The sequence below is a fragment of the Carcharodon carcharias genome, chromosome 9 (assembly GCF_017639515.1).
Source record: "Carcharodon carcharias isolate sCarCar2 chromosome 9, sCarCar2.pri, whole genome shotgun sequence".
NCBI classification, from domain to species: domain Eukaryota; kingdom Metazoa; phylum Chordata; class Chondrichthyes; order Lamniformes; family Lamnidae; genus Carcharodon; species Carcharodon carcharias.
In genome coordinates, this window is record NC_054475.1 from 89,741,678 (window position 1) to 89,763,318 (window position 21,641).

Sequence of the window (21,641 nt, forward strand, 5' to 3'; positions counted from 1 at the left end):
CATCATACCTTCAAAAACAATGTTTCCTTGGCAGATGTACTATACGTCAAAATGGGTTTCCTGGTAATAGTATAAGATAGTCCAAAGAGTTCCCTCAGGATAAGCAGGAAATGCAAATGCCCCTCTAAGATAGAGTAGCTGATCTTTTATGTTGCTCATCCAGACTTCCACTCACCCACTCCCACAACAACCTTCATACCACCATCCCATGGCCTAATTATTTAAATGAAAGACACTGGAAAATTCTGGCAGGGACCTTTCCTGGGCCTGTGGCACTCTGTGAGCTGCCCCTACACTCTTAATGGAAAATGGCCTTGATAATGTCTCAAAGTCTGCTGGAAAATAACGTGGTGTCTAAATTCAACAGTGAGCTGGCAAAAATTGAATTTTCATTGCTTTCTGATACTACACTCTAAAATCATATTAATAGGACTGATTTTTCCAGACTGAAGATCAGCTGAAGTGCTCTTGTATCTGAGCAATGAATAATAAGTAATTATTACTGTAAGATGATTTTCTAATCTTCTGACAATCTCCTACCTGCAATAATGTCTTCAATCTTCTGCTTGGCAAGGGCATCTTTGCCTCTTCGTAGCAGTTGCATAAAATGCATCAACAAAGCCTTCCCAACATCGTGACTGGTTTCAAACTGCTTGGACAAAGTTGTCAGAAATTCAAAGGACAGTCCATCTCTGTTGAAAGCCAGGTTGTTAGTAAGTCAGCATTATATTGATGTTTTCAGCAATAACCACTCCTTATAGTTATCACAATCCAGTACACATGATATCCTGCAAATCACTACACCTGAATTTTCATGTAATTGAAGAAGGCACAGCCAGGTTTGAGTGCACCTTTCTTCATCAGCATGTCTGTGAGCAGCCAGAAAACTTGTGTGAATCAAGGAAAAATACGTTTGCACTATTTTTAATAAGGAGTGGGGTTATTAGTTGACTCTTACCTGTTTCAGCCAGTGTTGCAAAAGAGGGATGTAATGTTCCAGGAAACATTGCGGTTGAATTAAAACTAGCAAAGCTCACTTGCGCAAAAATTTCCCGGAACATCCCCGCAAGAATAATGGCAAATGCTGTAATGCGCTATTGCTATGACACAAGTATTCAGGAGAACTTGGACCATAGAGAGAGAGAAAACATGTGGCAATGGGAAAAAAAATTGCAATATGATGATACAAAGGTATTTATACTTTTTGAAGCATGTAATATTTTGAATTTTGTTTTATTTTACTTAAAATTTTATCCGGGACATTAGAAATTCTAGTTAATGGGAAAAATGGCTGATGAAAATGAAAAAGGAAAAAGACTGGCATATATATAGCGCTTTTTATGACCACAAAACATCCAAAGCATTTTATAACAATTAACTTCAGAACTTGAATATTGCTGAGAAGAAATGTTTCCAAAGCTTTTGTCCTGCATTTATCAGGACAACCGCAAGAAAGATAAATTTCAAAAGATCACAACAATTTACAAATTGGATCGCTGGCAGACAAAAAGCTTCAGCAATGTTTCTCTTTTCAGCAATACACTTCTGAAATGTAGTCACTACAGTAATGTAGAAAATGTGGCAAGCAACAGCAAACTCCCAAAGGCAGCAGTGTGAGTGAGAATGGCCAAATAATTTATTTTTATGATGTTGATTGAGGAAAACATATTGGCCCAAACACCGGGAATAACTCCCCCACTCTTCAAAATAGTGCCATGGAATGTGTTACCTCCACCTAGGCAGGCAGATGGGGCCTCGGTTTAATGTCTCAATCGAAAGACCTGATTTTTCTGCTCAAGCCCTAGAGTGGGACTTGAACCCAGAACCTGTGACTCAAAGACAAGCATGCTACCAATGAGTGGCAGTTGACACATTTGTAAACAGGCTCCAACTGATTCAATCAGTTCATCAACAAACCCTGACATTTATATAGGAACATGGAATGTGAAATGTGGACCCAAGAATTTGCAATAAGAATGAATATTCCCTACAAACCTGTGAACAAAAAAATGAGATAACTGGAAGTAAGGTTTGTAGGGAAATTCAGATAGACATAAAGGGTTAATTTTCAGTCTTAGCACCTTGGTGTTAAGCGTCACGTGAACGAAGTGCAGAAAGAGAAATACGGTAAGAAGGACCAGACACACTTTATAGAATCCAGCTGATGCTTAATGCTCAGCTAGTTAAAACAAAAATACTGCCAATAATCTTTAAGTAAGATATGGATTACTTTAAGGGGATTTCACTGACCGGTCATGTTCCAATAGTAGTTTTGCAGCTTCAAGACAAACATCAAGTGATACTTTTCCAAGAAGGTCTCTGAGTGCTAAAATGAATCAAAATGGCAAAGAATAAAACATAAGACAAAGGACCACGAAATGTCAGTTCCTGTAAACTAGGTTGCGTCTAAATGCTCCAGGTTTTACTTGATCCACTTAAATACAGCTAACACATTGGATCATCATATGGAGTTAATGTATTGTCAAGGAATTATGTTTAATACACTCCCAACCAGTAACAAGAGCATCATTGTGAAAGCTGCAATGAACAATAGGCATTAACCTAATAACTCAGCAAGCATCATTGACATGCAATTTTATTGGCCCACTACAGATGACCACACAGATTCCCTTTTATCTCTCTAAAACAAAAAAAAGCAGTATAAGGATCCAACTGATAAGTATTTTGGATTCTGGACGATCAGTAAAGATAGTAATTATAAGAAACAGCACTGTGCAACATTTGGCAGAATTGTCCCAGGTTTGCACTAATGCAGTGGCGAGTGGGAAAAAGAACGCTTTACCGCCAGCCGCAATGACAGCTTTTCACGCCGTATCATCCCAATCTCGCCTAATTAATAATGCATTCCCGGGAAACAGCCGTTTCACAGGCAGATGGCCTCCAATTTGCCCATCACGCCGTCTTCTTGCCGCTTCCTCAGGCCGGGCACCATATTTAACGTGCAGCTGTGTGCACACCTTAGTGCTTCCAGCACACAACTGCTGCACAGGAGGCATGGTCCCGAAGGGCTAGAAAACTGCAGCCCCCCTGCCCCCCACCCCACCGATTCAGTGACGCATCCCTAGAATTCATTTTGGACGCCATGGAGGCCCACCGTGATATCTTCTACACCCACTCTGGCTGCAGGAGGGGCAGCAACATCACCAATCCAGCTTGGGAGGCGATGGCAGCGATGGTCAGTGCCAATGCCCTCCTAAACAAGGCAGCCACCCAGCGCCAAAAGAGGGTGAGTGATCTCCTCCATTCCACCAGGATAAGCCAATCTTCTCATCGCTCTCAACTCACATACTCACAAACCCATCACACATCCACAGGGATCTCACTTACTGACAGTGCATGGGACATCACCATTCACTCTCTCACACACACCTTCATTGGCCTCATCCCATCCATTGCACCGCTCAACACCTACATATGCCAGGCAAATGTATCATTTGGCCTGACAGGCATCCTGCTTACAGTATCTCCATCTGTATTCATGTGGGACAAGCTGGCACACAACAGATGGGAGAGGTCTCTGACTGGTGGAGGAATGCCTGAAATCAAGGTCCTCACGGACTTTGAAAATATGAATCATCCAGCTGGCTGATGAAGATCTGGACCGTTCCTGTGCTGACAGTGAAGTCGGTGGTGCTCAACCAAGTGAGGATACAGTAGTGCAACATCCATCAGACAACCATGTTGTGAGCAATGTGTCCACTTTCATAGGCCACTGCCATGCACTAATTATCGCTCCTTGTTTTCGCAGGCACATCTGGAAACTGCCAAGGCAGTTCGCGACGCAGATCCTCGACTTAAGCTCTGAAGACGCCTCAGAAGAGGAATCTGATGAAATCCTCATTGAAGACCCATCACAGCACTCACCTACACCCTCCACCAATACAGCGACACAAACCGTGGTGAGATCAAGCTTTAGAGTGGCCTCGGGGTCAGAATCTGGTAAGCACATCACACTGTCTGATCCAAAGCAGGCAAAGGCAGGAAATTTCTAGGTTTCTGGCACTCGCAGGATGGCTGGAAACCAGGAATCTGCTGAGTCCGGATCAGATGATGAGCTCTGGACTCGGTCATACCTTAGTTGCTGGAGCTGCAAAGACAAGCTCGGAAACATCTGGAAGGGTTAGCCAATGCACTCCTCAGATTCTGTGGCACAATAGAGGAATCTGTCCACCTTAAATCTGAGGTGATAGCGCTGCATGCCAACACACCTAGGTCAACACTGGTGGGGAGGCAGTCGCCATAGAAGCCTTGGTCCAGGACATTGGTCCTGCACTGCTGCGTGGGTTGAATTCCATCACTGACACCATATGATGCATTTGTGGCGGTTGCATACCAGCTAACATTCAGCGAGTAGAAGCGGTTGACGAAGTTCACCACTTGCTGCCATGGAGATCTGAGCATCATGTGAGTGCAACTGATTGTACCCTGCACCTGTGGAAAACCTGAGATCTGGGCAAATCCCAGCAATCATGCATCCTGGCTCTCCTCATCCCAGGCGAAATGCACCAAGTTGTGTGCCTTCGTGAAGATGGCGTACATGACCTCATGGATGCATTTGTGCATGGGGGCTTGCAATATCCCACCGAGCTCACCTGTGGAGCCCTGAAAAAAGCTACTGGCATAAAAATTGAGCACCGAGGTCACTTTTACAGCCACTGGTAATGGATGCTCTCCATGTCCCTGTGGGGCCAAATCCTGCCGCAGGTGGAAAATGTGACTGACCAGTTCCCTGGACATGCACGGTCTTTGGCAACATTGGTTCTCAGGCATCAGCAGGAATCACAAGCGCCATCGATAGACCCTGAGTCTGGCTAAGCACTGATCAGCGACAGCTCGCTGTGGCTCTTCAACAGCGTGCACGTGAGCCCCAGCTGCTCCTCTTTCCTGATTTTGCTGCTCTTCCCTCTGCCCAGTTAGGCACTACCGTTGCTCTCAATTCTGCTTTCTGTAAGCCATAATGCATGCAGCTAGGTCACCAGGCTCCATGCTCCAGATGTCCTCCTCCTGCAGGATGAAAGAGAGAGGTGTGTGGGTTAGCTTGGGTGTACTAAGAATCTCTCTTGGTTAAGTCTGAAGGCCCCTTAACAATCCCAGAGATTGCTGGCCACCGTTTGGACAGCGAGAGTTTAATGCGCTGTATGGGTGGCTGAACCCCTACCCACCTCCGCCTCACTCCACCTGACCAACTGGCAACAGCTTTGCCCGCTGGACTGTACGTTGTGCTCTCAGCTCAGGTGCAGGCATTCTCATAGACTACACAGCAAGGCTGCACTGTTAGCTTGAACCATATGGAAGATTGGTCCAAAACTGAATGACGACATTGCAAGGGGCTGTGAGCACCTCCACCAGTGCATGCTCCATGGCCAGCTTTTGCAAGGAGATTTTACAACATGCCCAGGCATCCAACTGTTCTGCAGTCCACTAAAATGCTCATTAAATCTGTTCCCGAAAGGTGAAAGGCTCTGAAGTATTTGATGACAATTTCAGGGTTCTGCGTTGCTTGAGTGGGCACATAAGCATGTCAATGTAGCTGTGCCTAAACTGTCTCAGCTGTGGAGGAACGGTCATTTTATACAAGGTTTCCCTAATGCATGGCCACTTCTCTCCCCAGCAGCACATACCTGTGCACTACCATCAACCGTAGTGCAGAACTTGCACCCCCCAAATCACCTGAACCGCAGTGTAGCCCTTAGCACCCCCCCACCCCCCCCACCCAAACAAACTTGCCAGAGCCGTAGTGCAGCCCTTGCCCAGGCACCGCACTGTCAGGCAGCCAGGAAAATGTGACTTGCCTGTGCCTTCGCCTGAATGCCCAGTGCCTCAGCCTTGAGGTCCAACAGGCGACCCACACAACGATACTTTGCACTCACCTCCGAGTTCCCCTTGAAGTGCAGCTCGCCAGGGCATGCCTTATAAATGTTGTTGTGAAACACGCTGGCGTGTAATCGCGCTGATGCGCACAGATGATGCAGTGTGGGGGGATGATTCCGGGGAGCTGGGCTTATAATGATATGCAGATGTATTACAATGCAGTTCCCATGTGCGACGGCAGGAAACACAGCCCGCCATTGATGGGCAGTCAGACAATTGCAAACTGGTTTCACGGTGTCGTGGAACCAATTTTTCGCCTTCCCTGCCATATTGTCCAATCATGCCCGCCATGATGCCCGACGCCAGCGGGCAAGGAAAATTCCTCCCATTGTTCCTTTCCAGCACTGCAGTAGAATATCATTGAGGCACATAAAATTCAACAAAACAATGAGGTTGATTTTAATGCTGAGAAGGTTTCAGATGGACAGGAGCTTTTTTTTACACAAATGGGCCACTAAACCTTGCCTTCAGAGGGAAGCCCAATATTGGCAACAGCATGAAGACCTGGTCCCCTGGTTTTTAGATTTGGTCTTTCGCATGCTTGTCAGCCTTTTTATGGTCTGCTGAGAGGTTTTAAAATGCCCTTGAGCCACAGCACAGGTTTTTATGAGTTGCTCACTGAACGTCCTTTTGGCTGTTTGCAATAGGCAGAGTACTGAGCATACTCAACCAACCCGTGCTTACAAAACACGAAACATATTGTCTAACATTATGTGCAATTCTGCAAATAAGCAGCATTTGCTGAACAATCCCAAGGATGCTAAGAATTACACTAACAACCAATCTAAGATTTTCAGTCAGGCTTACAATGTAGCTCACTATGCTTGCTAGAAGCTATACATATTCATATGCAGGCAAAAGAAATATGTCTGGATATTGCACCCTTTTTTGAAACAAATGCATGAGGGGCAAAGCTCCCTTGTGCAATCGCCATGACAATGTTTCACGCAATCAGAGCCAACCAATCAGCAACCCCCTTTCTAATATATAGTATATTGCAGTATAAATTGTTGTTCCATTTGGAAATTAGCATTCTTGCGTCAGTCCTAATTAGCGCAAGACGAAAAGCTTCGACAGCATGTCTCTTTGTTCAGCAATATGCAACTTCTGTAATACCAAGAATCAGGTCACTTCTATACAGTCCTTATGGGCGAAAACATTGCAGGCCTGAGAATTCTCTCCTGGTTCCTTAAAAACAAATGGAGTTTGGAAGTTTCTGGCTTTTGTGGTGGAGCCTCTATAATGCAGAAATGTAATTTATTTTAATTATGGGATGTGGGCTGGCCAGCATTTATTGCACATCCCAAAATGCCCTTGATAATAGCCGCCTTCCTGAACCGCTGCAGCCCATGTGTTGTAGGAACACCTACAAAGCTGCTTGGAAAGAACCTTGACCCAGCAACAGTGAAGGAACAGTAATGTAGTTTCATGTCAAGCTATAGTTCAAGCTTTTAATTCCAGATTTATCAATTGCCACCAGCTGCCTTGGTGGGATTTAAACTAATGTCCCCACAGCATTAGCCTGGGCCTCTGGATTACTAGTGCAGTAACATTACCACCAAGCCACCTTTTCCCCAGGTAAACCTTAGAGGTAAAACGAATTAGCCTCTTTTCACTGTCTGAGATGACTTCTATGGAGAGTTATTTATTTTGCGGGGTCTCTTCCGTCGGGGTCATCTTCTTATCTTCGATTATCTGACTTCTGGCCATTCAATAAAAATGTCAGATATAGAAGGTTTCAAAAAAATGTCAGTTATAGTGTCAATTTTAAAACATTTTTCATCATAAACTGTCGCCCTGTCATGTGACCACAGTGTCTGCTTTCCACTGTTCACACATCAACATTCCAGCCATGAACAGCTTCCGAGTTTCTCCGTGCACCTCCAACCTCCCAACAAATTCCACAGGCATATGACGTGAGCGTAACATTGTTAATTGGATAAATTAAGTGTCTACAGGTGGGAGACACTCATTGGACAATTACTTAGACAATGTGCACCTATAAAGAGACACACTGACACTGGTGATGGATTGTAAAGTTAGGAACTATACATTTGGAATGTCTCACTTTGTGAATAAATCTGAAACTAAGTAAAAACAAAAAAACTGCGGATGCTGGAAATCCAAAACAAAAACAGAATTACCTGCAAAAACTCGGCAGGTCTGGCAGCATCGGATGAGAAGAAAAGAGTTGATGTTTCGAGTCCTCATGATCCTTTGACCGAACTGTTCGGTCGAAGAGTCATGAGGACTCGAAACGTCAACTCTTTTCTTCTCCGCCGATGCTGCCAGACCTGCTGAGCTTTTCCAGGTAATTCTGTTTTTGTTTTGAAACTAAGTAAAGATTGACTTCTTGTCTCCTCTTTCATCAACTGGTTATAAAAAGTTTAACAATGAAATCTTACACACTTTCAGCCATAGTATGATCAAGAAACCAGCTGACCTGCATAAAGGTTCCTGTATTTTCTATTTTTAAGCTAATTAAAAGGATACTACACTACAATAACAAAGGTATTCCTGACATTTGAATGGGTGTTTTACTCTAATACTGGTGTTTGCTTCAACATCTTGGTGCCATGAATTTGTTTTTAAAATAATGTATTTTAATTTATTTTAGTTCATGCAGAACTAGGTTCAAGCTCTGCTTCTTACCTGCAGAAACAGCTACATCGGGGGAAACGCATTTCAAAAGGATTTTAATCTTCAAGAACAGTCCAGCTGGATGGGGATTCTCCTGTTGGATTAAATAATTGAAATATTCATTACAAAAAATGAAGATTTTTTTAAATTTCATTTTAATTCATATATCCTGTCCATCAATTATGTTTTTACTATTTTCCATACTAGAGTCCCTGTACTTTGCTTCTCCCAATGCTAACAACGCTGATCTCTGCATCATAACCCACCCAGAGTACCAATGCCTTTTGCTTTTCAACCCACACCTGCTGAGTGCTTAAAATAAGACTTTTTCGTGCCCATGCAGAGTAGCTGGCTCTCTCCTGTTGTTTGGCTCCTTCCCCTCTTAGATTCAGCTGATTCCCCCTCCCTCACTGCTGAGAACTATTGATAAATCTTCCCAGTTGAGACAGGACTAGAATAGAAAAATAAACAACCAACAACTTGCAGTATTGTGTTCCTCACGTGCATAGAGACATTTCAAAGCACTTTACAATGAAATGGACAGCAGCAGTAGGAAAGGGATACGTAGAGGGAAAGAGAGGGGTTTGTCAGGGTGAAAGCGTAGTCAAAGAGATGGGTCGATTGGAGGCTTTGGAAGGTCGAGTTATGGTGGCAACACAGTATTGGGTAGGAATTTGCAGGGCCATTATGGCTAAAGGAAAGGCTACCAATGATGCAGCAATAAGAATAGGGAATGAGTAGGCTGGAAAGAAAGGTAAATAAAGGAACATAAGATTTGGGAAGATTAAGGAGACTGAGTGATATGAGACGATGCAGTGAAGGACAAGAGGAGGATCTCAAGTCAATCTGATGGGCCAAGGAAGCCAACAGAGCTTGGGAAAGATAAGGGAAATAGGGTGGGGCTGTGGGCTATGATCTTTTGAATCAGTTGTAGTAATAAAGACTCGGAGGTCAACAAGCAGAACATTAGGAAGAAAAAAATGTAAAAATCGAGCTGCAAATAAAGACATGGATAAGAGTTAAGCCTGCAAAGGGATGAGGTGGGAGTGGAGGTTAGCAATGTCATGGAGGTAAAATAAAGCAATTTTATTTATAGATTAGATACAGAGAAAGAAGCTGAGTTCCAGTTAACTAAGGCACCAAGGTTTTCTCCTTTTAGACCAAGCTTGATGAAAGTGGGTAAGCTAATGATGTTGAGGCCAGTTATGCATATATATTTGAAATAACTTCATAGAAAGTTTTAACAGGCCACATTTATCTGAAAAAGTTTTAGCACATTCATCAGCCGGTGGAGAAAGTGACACCACCACTGGATCAGTGGATGGGATTGAGGTGTAGAACTGGGTTTAGTTAGAACAGTAGAAAAGTTACAGCACAGAAGGAGGCTATTCAGCCCATCTTGTCCATGCCAGCCCGAGGACAGCCAGGTGCCCTTTCTAATCCCACCTTCCTGCCCATAGCCCTGCAGCTTACAACACTTTAGGTGCAGATCCAGGTACTTTTTAAAAGAGTTTAGAGTTTCTGCCTCTACCAACAACTTGGGCAGCGAATTCCAGACACCTACTACCCTCTGCGTGAAAAAGTTCTTCCTCATGTCCCCCCTACACCTTCTGCCACTTGAATCTACGTCCCCTGGTTCTAGAATTCTCCATCAAGGGAAACAATTTTATCCTGTCCACTCTAACTACTCCCCTCATAATTTTGTACACCTCAATCAAGTCACCTCTCAGCCTTCTTTGTTCTAAGGAAAATAACCCCAACCTAAACAATCTCTCCTCATAGCTACACTTTTTTAACCCTGGCAACATTCTTGTAAACCTCCTCTGCACTCTCTCCAGAATTATTACGTCCTTCCTGTAATGTGGTGACTAGAACTGCACACAATACTCCAGTTGTGGCCTCACGAGTGTTTTATACAATTCCAACAGTATATCCTTACTTTTATATTCTATACCTCTGCTAATGAAGGAGAGCATTCCATGTGCATTCTTTACAACCTTATCTACTTGAACTGCTGACTTCAGGGACCTGTGTACTTGTATGCTAGGATATCTCACTTCATCTACCCATCTTAGCATATTCCCATGTATTTTGTAATCCGTGTAACTGTCTGACCTCCCTAAATGTATGGCCTCACACTTCTCTATGTTAAAATCCATCTGACACTTTACCGCCCACTCCACCAACTATATCATTTTGGAGATTATGGCTATCCTCTACACTATCCACTACTCGGCCAATCTTTGTGTCATATGCAAATTTCTCAATCATGCCCCCCACGTTCACATCCAAATCATTAATATATAACACAAACAGCAAGGGTCCCAACACCGAGCCCTGTGGTACACCACTTGAGACAACTTTCCATTCGCAAGGGCATCCATTGACCATTACCCTTTGTTTCCTGTTACAAAGCCAATCTTTTATCCAGTTTGCCACATGACCCTGAATCCCAAGGGCTTTTACTTTCCTGACCAATCTGCCATGTGGGACCTTGTCAAATGCCTTGCTAAAATCCATGTACACAACATCCATGGCACTACCTTCATTAACCCTTCTTTTCACTTCCTCAAAGAATTCAATCAAATTTGTGAGGCAAGACCTTTCTTTAACAAATCCATGCTGACCATCCCTGACTAGTCCATGCCTTTCCACATGACAGTTAATCCTATCTCTCAGGTTTGATTCTACTAATTTGCTCACCACCGATGTAAGGCTAACTGGTCTATAACTGTTTGGCATTACCTTTGATCCCTTTTTAAACAATGGAACCACGTTTGCATTTCTCCAGTCTTCCGGTACCTCCCCTGTATCTAGTGAAGATTGGAAAATCACCCTCAGAGCATCTGCTATCTCCTCCTTGACTTCCTTCAGCAGCCTTGGAAACAATCCATCTGGCCCTGGTGACTTATCAACTTTCAAGGATTTCAACCCATCGAGTACTTCCTCTCTCTTTATGACTATCCCGTCCAATATCTCGCAGTGTTCTTCCTGGACTACTATATTGACACACAAGTGACAATGAATCCAATATTCCAGATGATGTCAGCAAATGATAGTGTATAAATAAACAGAGATGGGCCAATGAAGGGGGTCTGGCTTGCAGAAAAGGTGACCATTCAGGTACTTGCTGCATGTGGCATGGCTGTGTGCACCAGAAATGAAAAAATGCCCCATAATGCATACAATGAGACAAGTACAAATATAACCAGGGGACTGTGGAAGAGATATTCAAGACTGAAGACATTTTCAAGTGCCAAAAGCAGTGAAGAAGCTGAGAAGGATAAATAAGAGTCACCAAGCCAAGGTTTAATCATATAGGAATCTTGTGCCACCAAGCTGACATGTCATACGTGTATCTAGATGACAGCATAAATGCCTTACTTGATTTGCCAGAATGACAGCATTGAGAGCTCTCTCCTGGTGTTGCTTGATGTCCCATTCTAGATAAACATTGGCCAATAAACGCAAAACCTTTGCCTAGAACAGAACAGTCAGTGTAATATTTTCCATTTCAATATTGTATGTCTCTGACATAGTATTTCCTAGAATTCTTCTAGTCATTTTTGTCTCATAAACATCATCTTTTATAGGCCACTAATCATGTATAATACAATACCACTTACATATCCGTACAAAATAAAGAATATTTAGCACTGCAAAACTCCACCATCATGCCATATGAAGATGTCTCTCTCATTTGAGAATAGCCTGATCACAAGAGTAAGAATTGCCAAATCACCAGCAATTGGTTGTACATACATGAAGAGAAATGGGTCAAGGAGGGAGCTCTGGTTTGCTGAAAAGATGACCATTCAGGCACCTGCTGGAAGTGATACCAGATGTGTGAACCAAAAATGAAAATCTGCTCCATAATGCATACAATGAGACAAGTAGGTGTATAACCATGTGACTAATCATTACTAAACCTAAATTGTTCATTGTGGAAGTCCCATCATATCATTCCTCAAGTTCTTTGCCAATTCTACAATGGCAAAGAATTAGCTCCACTACCAGAAAAAAATAATGGATCTGAACTCCATGACTTTCCCCATTCATTAGGATCTTTGGAAACATCATTATCAAAGGAAATGTGCCAAAAATCAGGTATTTGTCTCATTTTTATTTTATGAGTTTTCTCTTAAATCCAGTCGAAGTACATAAGCATGTTAAAAATTGACGACAGTTCAGATTTCTGTACCAAGCCTTTTCTGATAGTGTTGCAAATTTCAGTTGTTAGAGGCCAAATTAAGGAATAATGTTAATTTAAACAATTTTTCAGTGTATGAATGAATGATTTTGAGCACAGAGATCTTAAAAATAGGTTTCTATTATTTACCCCCTCATGGATCTCTGAAAATGCACAATCAAGCAGGTTTACTGCATCAAGCTACATAGCCTGTCATCTGCTACTTAGTGCCACCCAAACACTCATGCCATTCTTCTTTGCTCTGGATCCTTCTTAACAACCGCAGTCCACAGAAGAAGACACTTCAGAGGAGAATCCTTCTGAGGAGACAGCTTTACATGTTGCACCATTCCCAAGCATCAACAAAAACGTGGCGCCCCAGCTGGGTTAGATATTGAGATAAAGAGTCTGTACATAGTGAAGCATGCAATGCTGCTGAACTCAAGTTCTGTTGAAGGGTCATGAGGACTCGAAACGTCAACTCTTTTCTTCTCCGCCGATGCTGCCAGACCTGCTGAGTTTTTCCAGGTAATTCTGTTTTTGTTTTGCAAGTATTGGTAACAGGGACTGCCCTGGACACAGCTTGCCAGGGTCCTCTCCTAGCTCATCTGAGCAGGACAGAGATGCAGATTTTAGGGGTAAAGCAATGAGAAGAAACTGCTAGCTTCACACAAGCAGATATGTCAGGTGCATTTAGAGTACTGCATGCAGTTCTGGTTGTTATGTTATAGAAAGGATATAGAGGCATTGGGAGGACACAAAGAAGATTTACAAGAATGATGCTAGAAATACGTGGGTATACATATCAAGAAAGGATTGACAGGCTGGCTCTTGTTTCGTTTGAAAAAAAAAGGTTGAGAAGTGACCTAATTAAGGTATTTAAAATAATGAAAGGTTTTAATAAAGTGGATACAGAGAGAATGTTTTCCCTTGCTGGGAAAGACATAAATAGAGGTCATCATTATTAACTTAGTCAACAAGAAATTCAATGGGGCATTCAAAAGAAACTTCTCTACCCAAAGAGTGGTGAGAATGTAGAACTTGCTGGGAGTGGTTTAAGTGAATCATATAGATCAGGCTCGTCCAACCTTTTCGCTCGGGGGGGGGTCACATTTCCATTTCTTTCTCAATCAAAGGGCTGATGAGCATATCCTGGGAAAATAAGGTTTCAATAAAAAGTTGGGGTATTAAAATAAGTAATTGTTGAGCAAAAACAAAGCAGTGTCATAGCAATAAATGTTAAGTTCAAAAAGAATAATTAATAAAAATGACCAGGGTGCGAGAGGATCAGTGTCTGTGGCAAGCTCACTCACAGTTTCAGGATGCTCATTCGCTCACCCTCATATGTGTATGTGCTGGTGAGAATGAATGAGAAACCTAAGCACATACACACTCACTCACTCTCACACAAACATACAAACACTCACTCTTACGTCCACACACATACACACTCATGCGCACACATTTTCTCTCACTCCCCCACCTCCCCCTACCACACACTCTCTCTCACTCACGCCCCCACACACAAACACAAATGTTCACTCTCTCACTCACATGCTCTCACACACACACAATCTCACTCACTCACACACAGACTTTCTCACTCCCCCACCTCACACACACCTTCACTCCCCCATTCCCACTCACCTCACTCTCTCCCACCCCACACACAATCACTCATTCAAATACACCACACACACTCTCACTCTCCCATCCCACACACACACACAAACTTCTCACTTCCCCATCCCTCACACGTTCATCTCACTCACATTCTCACTCCCCCAAACCCATACACATTCACTCACTCTCACTTTCTCTCTCTCCCCACCTTCTCTTCAACACACACACACACTATCTCACTCACACATGCACTTTCTCACTCCCCCACCACACACATGCACACCTACTCTCTCACACTCTTCCACCCCACACACACACACACACTCTCTCTCACATACACACACTCTCACTCTCCCACCCCACACACACACTCTCACATACACACACACACACAAAAAGTCTCACTCCCCCACCCCTCACACGTTCATCTCACTCACTGTCACTCCCCCCAACCCGACACACATTCATTCACTCTCTACCCCATCTTCTCTCCAACACACACACACACACAATCTCTCACACACATACACAATCTCACTCACACTTTCTCACTCCCCCACCCCACACACACACCCTATCTCACTCACACATGCACTTTCTCACTCCCCCACCTCACAAACACACATCCTCACTCTCTCACTCCCCGCCCACACTCACCCACTCTCACTTATACACTCTCTCTCCTACCCCACACACACACTCACTTTCTCACATACACACACTCTCCCTCCCCACACAAAATTTCTCACTCCCCCACCCCTCACATGTTCATCTCACTCACACACACACACACTCTCTCACTCCCCCACCCCCATACACATTTACTCACTCTCATTCACACCCTCTCTCTCTCACTCCCCCACCTTCCCTCCAACACACACACACAATCTCTCTCACACACACACTCTCACTTAACACACCCCCGCCAAACATACAGTCACTCACACACTCTCTCTCTCTGCCACATCCCCCTACACACACACACACTTCCCCCAACCCCCACACACATTCAGGGTGTAATTTTCTGAGCCCGCTGACATTGTGGGTGTTCGGAGGCGTGAGTCAACAATATGGCAAGAATGCCAAAAACTGGTTTCATAACGTCGTAAAACCAGTTTGCAATTGTCCGCTCTGCCCGTTAATGGCGGCCCTTTTCCCCATCGTCTGATGTCAGCAACTGCATTGCAATTCATCTGCAAATCATCAGAAGCCCATTCCGCCGGAATCATCTCCCCATGCTGGATCATCCGTGCATGCTGACACGTTTCACAACAGTATAGATAAGGTGTGCACTTGGTGCACGGAACTTCGAGGGGAACTTGTAGGTGAGTGCATCGTAATGTTGTGATGTGCTCACAAGGGTTGCCTGTTGGACTTCAAGGTTCAGGTGCATTGGAGGGGTGGAGGGAGGGCTGCCCTGCGGTTCAGGCGAGTTGGGATGGTGGAAGTGCTACCCTGCGGTTGAGGTGAGTTGGGGTAAGGGGGTGGGCAAGCACTGCTCTATGGTTGAGGCGAGGTCGGGGGGAATCAAGGGCTGCTCTGCAGTTGTTGGTGGTGCACAAGCATCTGTAGTGTGGGGGAGAGGGAAGCAGCCATGCATTAGGGAAACCTTATATAAAGTGACGATTCCGCTGAGACAACTCAGATACAGCTACACTGACATGCTTTGAGTTGGGGCTCTGGCTTATCTGCCCACTCAAGCAACGTAGAGGCATGGAATTGCCAAGATGTGCTCTAGAGCTTTTCACCCCTAGGATACCGGTTGAAAACTAATGAACGTTTTAGCGGACAGAACAGTTGGATGACTGCGCACATTGTACAATCTCCTTGCGAAAGCTGGCCATGGAGAAGTCACTGATGAAGGCGCTCACTTCTGCTTGCAATATCATTCCGGTTTGGACCAGTCTCCCCCATGGTTCAAGCTAACAGTACAGACTTGCAGTGCAGGTTAGGAGACTGCCTGCACCTCAGCTGAGAGAACAGAATGCAGTCCAGTGGGAAAAGCTGCTGCTAAGAGGTCAGGTGGAGTGTGGCAAAGGAGGGTGGGGTTTCTGGCAGCCATGCAGTGAACTAAACTCTGGCCATCCAAGTGATGGTCAGCACTCTCCACGATGTGTTAAGGGGCCTTCAGATTCTTAGAGTACCCAAGCTAACCCACATGTCTCTCTCTTTTATCCTGCAGGAGGACACCAGGAGCATGGAGCCTGGTAAACTAGCTGTATGCCTCGGGGCTAGAGTGGAGACAAAGGAGACGAGAGTGACAGAGGTACCTGGCTGTGCAGAGGAGAACCCTGAGCAGAACCCTCAGAAAGAAGCGGCATCAGGGCTCCTGCATACACTGCTGAAAAGCCACAGAGAGCCGTCAATGGTCGGCACCTAGCTAGCCTAGGGTCTATAGGCACTGTCTTTCATTCTTGCAGATGACCGAGAACCAGTGTCGCTGAAGATTGCAGATGCCTAGGGAACTGGTCGGTCACATCTGTCAGCTGTTGCAAAGATTTAGTGCCACAGGGTCATGGAGGGCATCCACTGCCCGTGGTTGTGAAAGTGATTGCAGTGCTCAGTTTTTAAGCCAATGGCATCTTTCAGGGCTCCACAGGTGACCTCCATGGAATTTGACAAGACTTCACCCACAAATGCTTTCATGAGGTCATGGATACAATCTTCGTGAAGGCACACAACTTTGTGCATTTCTCCCAGGTCCAGAAAAGCAAGGATGCAAGGGCGCTTGGATGCCCAGATCTCAGGTTTCCCATAGGTGCAGGGTGCACTCATGTGGCGCTCAGATCTTCATTGCATCCTGCAGGTCAGCGCATGGTTCCCAGGAAGTGTTCACGACTCCTACGTTCTCAGTTGGTCTCCGATCTCTGACATCTTTCAGGGTCCACAGAGGCAGCAGGGATGTCTTCTTGGGGACAAGGGTTACCCTCAGGGGACGTGGTGATGACACCGATGCAGCGGCCTCAGACTGCAGCAGAGCAAAGGTATAACAAGGCTCATGCTGCAGCTCACACCTCGGTGGAGCAAACCATCAGGATGCTGAAAATGAGGAGACACAGCCATGAAATTTTATCCTTTGTAGGCCGTCTGCCTGGACTGATCTAGTGGAGTTCTGCAATATAGTCCACAGAGGGTGTCACACTTCATCGTCGCCTCCTGCGTCCTTTACAACCTGGTGCTGCAATGGGGAGAAGAGCTGGCTGAGTAGGAGATGGAGCAGCTGGAGGTCTCCTCCAATGAAGTTGAGGAGGTACTCAAAGGCGAGGATGAGGTCATTGCATTGGGCAAACGAGGCAGGCATGCTCAGAAGACCCTCATAGCTGCTACATTTGTGGAAGATAATGATGACATGCAGTAAGGAAACACCATAGATCCTCACATTACATATGTGAACGGTTGACTAGAGACTGGCTTATGGTTAAGAACAAAAAAACTGCGGATGCTGGAAATCCAAAACAAAAACAGAATTACCTGGAAAAACTCAGCAGGTCTGGCAGCATCGGCGGAGAAGAAAAGAGTTGACGTTTCGAGTCCTCATGACCCTTCGACAGAACTTGCGTTCGAGTCCAAGAAAGAGTTGAAATATAAGCTGGTTTAAGGTGTGTGTGTGGGGGGCGGAGAGATAGAGAGACAAAGAGGTGGAGGGGGGGGGTGGGGGTGTGTGGTTGTAGGGACAAACAAGCAGTGATAGAAGCAGATCATCAAAAGATGTCAACGACAATAGTACAATAGAACACATAGGTGTTAAAATTAAAGTTGGTGATATTATCTAAACGAATGTGCTAATTAAGAATGGATGGTAGGGCACTCAAGGTATAGCTCTAGTGGGTTTTTTTTTAATATATAATGGAAATAGGTGAGAAAAGGAAAATCTTTATAATTTATTGGAAAAAAAAGGGAAGGGGGAAACAGAAAGGGGGTGGGGATGGGGGAGGGAGCTTACGACCTAAAGTTGTTGAATTCAATATTCAGTCCAGAAGGCTGTAAAGTCCCTAGTCGGAAGATGAGGTGTTGTTCCTCCAGTTTGCGTTGGGCTTCACTGGAACAATGCAGCAAGCCAAGGACAGACATGTGGGCAAGAGAGCAGGGTGGAGTGTTGAAATGGCAAGCGACAGGGAGGTTTGGGTCATTCTTGCGGACAGACCCCAGGTGTTCTGCAAAGCGGTCGCCCAGTTTACGTTTGGTCTCTCCAATGTAGAGGAGACCACATTGGGAGCAACGGATGCAGTAGACTAAGTTGGGGGAAATGCAAGTGAAATGCTGCTTCACTTGAAAGGAGTGTTTGGGTCCTTGGACGGTGAGGAGAGAGGAAGTGAAGGGGCAGGTATTGCATTTTTTGCGTGGGCATGGGGTGGTGCCATAGGAGGGGGTTGAGGAGTAGGGGGTGATGGAGGAGTGGACCAGGGTGTCCCGGAGGGAGCGATCCCTATGGAATGCCGATAAGGGGGGTGAAGGGAAGATGTGTTTGGTGGTGGCATCATGCTGGAGTTGGCGGAAATGGCGGAGGATGATCCTTTGAATGCGGAGGCTGGTGGGGTGATAAGTGAGGACAAGGGGGACCCTATCATGTTTCTGGGAGGGAGGAGAAGGCGTGAGGGCGGATGCGCGGGGGATGGGCCGGACACGGTTGAGGGCCCTGTCAACGACCGTGGGTGGAAAACCTCGGTTAAGGAAGAAGGAGGACATGTCAGAGGAACTGTTTTTGAATGTAGCATCATCGGAACAGATGCGACGGAGGCGAAGGAATTGAGAGAATGGGATGGAGTCCTTACAGGAAGCAGGGTGTGAGGAGCTGTAGTCGAGATAGCTGTGGGAGTCGGTGGGTTTGTAATGGATATTGGTGGACAGTCTATCACCAGAGATTGAGACAGAGAGGTCAAGGAAGGGAAGGGAAGTGTCAGAGATGGACCACGTGAAAATGATGGAGGGGTGGAGACTGGAAGCAAAATTAATAAATTTTTCCAAGTCCTGACGAGAGCATGAAGCGGCACCGAAGTAATCATCGATGTACCTGAGAAAGAGTTGTGGAAGGGGGCCGGAGTAGGACTGCAACAAGGAATGTTCCACATACCCCATAAAGAGACAGGCATAGCTGGGGCCCATGCGGGTACCCATAGCCACACCTTTTATTTGGAGGAAGTGAGAGGAGTTGAAGGAGAAATTGTTCAGTGTGAGAACAAGTTCAGCCAGACGGAGGAGAGTAGTGGTGGATGGGGATTGTTCGGGCCTCTGTTCGAGGAAGAAGCTAAGGGCCCTCAGACCATCCTGGTGGGGGATGGAGGTGTAGAGGGATTGGACGTCCATGGTGAAGAGTAAGCGGTTGGGGCCAGGGAACTGGAAATTGTTGATGTGACGTAAGGTGTCAGAGGAATCACGGATGTAGGTGGGAAGGGACTGGACAAGGGGAGAGAGAAGGGAGTCAAGATAACGAGAAATGAGTTCTGTGGGGCAGGAGCAAGCTGAGACGATCGGTCTACCGGGGCAGTTCTGTTTGTGGATTTTGGGTAGGAGATAGAAGCGGGCCGTCCGAGGTTGGGCAACTATCAGGTTGGAAGCTGTGGGAGGGAGATCCCCAGAGGAGATGAGGTCAGTGACAGTCCTGGAAACAATGGCTTGATGTTCAGTGGTGGGGTCATGGTCCAGGGAGAGGTAGGAGGAAGTGTCTGCGAGTTGACGCTCAGCCTCCGCGAGGTAGAGGTCAGTGCGCCAGACAACAACAGCACCACCCTTGTCAGCGGGTTTGATGACAATGTCAGGGTTGGACCTGAGAGAATGGAGTGCAGTAAGTTCAGAGAGAGACAGGTTAGAATGGGTGAGAGGAGCAGAGAAATTGAGACGACTAATGTTGCGCCGACAGTTCTCAATGAAAAGATCGAGAGAAGATAAGAATCCAGAGGGAGGGGTCCAGGTGGAGGGCGAATATTGGAGATGGGTAAAAGGATCTGTTGAACTGGGAAAGGACTCGTACCCAAAGAAGTGAGCCCGGAGACGAAGACGGCGGAAGAAGAGTTCAGTATCATGCCGAGCCCGAAATTCATTGAGGTGAGGGCGTAAGGGTATGAAACTAAGTCCTTTGATGAGCACTGAACGTTCAGCATCGGAGAGGGGAAGGTCAGGGGGTATAGTGAATACACGGCTGGGGTTGGGATTGGAAGAAAGAGTGGGGACGGAGGAACAGGCAGGGGTGGGGGGTCCTAGATGGGTGTTGGTGTCGATGAGTTGTTGTAGCTTGCGTTCCTTAGCACTTGAGAGAAAGAGAAAAAGTTTCTTGTTGAGGCGTCGGATGAGCCGAAGGATAAAATGAAACTGGGGGCACGCGCAGCTTTGAAAAAGGGTACGGCGGTGCTGCTGGAGGGAGAGGTCGAGTGTGTTCATATGGCGGCGCATGGCACTGAGTGTGGATTTCAGAATGTGACGGGAACAGCAGTCCGAGAAACGTTTTATGTCCCGGAGATACCTGTAATCCTGGGTGGGTTCGAAACATGAGGGGTGGAATTTCAGTTGAAATCCACGTGGGGTAAGTCGGAGACGGAGACAGTCACTGAGAAAGGAGATATGGCTGTGAAAGCGGGTTTTAGTAAACACCTTGTCAAACACTAGGAGGGAAGTGGAAAGCAAAGAAGGTGAGCAAGACAACAGAGAGATACGGAAATCTTGTCGCAGAGTGGAACAGAACTTCTTCAAGGAGGTAGGCATTTCTTGAAGAGCAGTGGCAGTCAATTAAACACAGAGATAAGAACAAAAAAACTGCGGATGCTGGAAATCCAAAACAAAAACAGAATTACCTGGAAAAACTCAGCAGGTCTGGCAGCATCGGCGGAGAAGAAAAGAGTTGACGTTTCGAGTCCTCATGACCCTTCGACAGAACTTGCGTTCGAGTCCAAGAAAGAGTTGAAATATAAGCTGGTTTAAGGTGTGTGTGGGGGGGGGCGGAGAGATAGAGAGACAAAGAGGTGGAGGGGGGGGTGGGGGTGTGTGGTTGTAGGGACAAACAAGCAGTGATAGAAGCAGATCATCAAAAGATGTCAACGACAATAGTACAATAGAACACATAGGTGTTAAAATTAAAGTTGGTGATATTATCTAAACGAATGTGCTAATTAAGAATGGATGGTAGGGCACTCAAGGTATAGCTCTAGTGGGTTTTTTTTTTAATATATAATGGAAATAGGTGGGAAAAGGAAAATCTTTATAATTTATTGGAAAAAAAAAGGGAAGGGGGAAACAGAAAGGGGGTGGGGATGGGGGAGGGAGCTTACGACCTAAAGTTGTTGAATTCAATATTCAGTCCAGAAGG

The 21,641-nt window shown here is 45.5% G+C and overlaps 1 protein-coding gene across 1 annotated transcript in view; it reads right to left on the minus strand.

The window, feature by feature from the left end:
* The window catches only part of tex11 (testis expressed 11), a 196,183-nt gene that overhangs the window by 110,700 nt on the left and 63,842 nt on the right, over nt 1–21,641 (minus strand). Inside the window, exons 9-12 of the mRNA XM_041196149.1 lie at nt 11,917–12,012; nt 8,545–8,626; nt 2,251–2,326; nt 541–692 (exon numbers count right to left, since the gene is read on the minus strand). Of these exons, the coding sequence (XP_041052083.1) occupies nt 541–692; nt 2,251–2,326; nt 8,545–8,626; nt 11,917–12,012 (406 nt within the window). The remainder of the gene's footprint in view (nt 1–540; nt 693–2,250; nt 2,327–8,544; nt 8,627–11,916; nt 12,013–21,641) is intronic.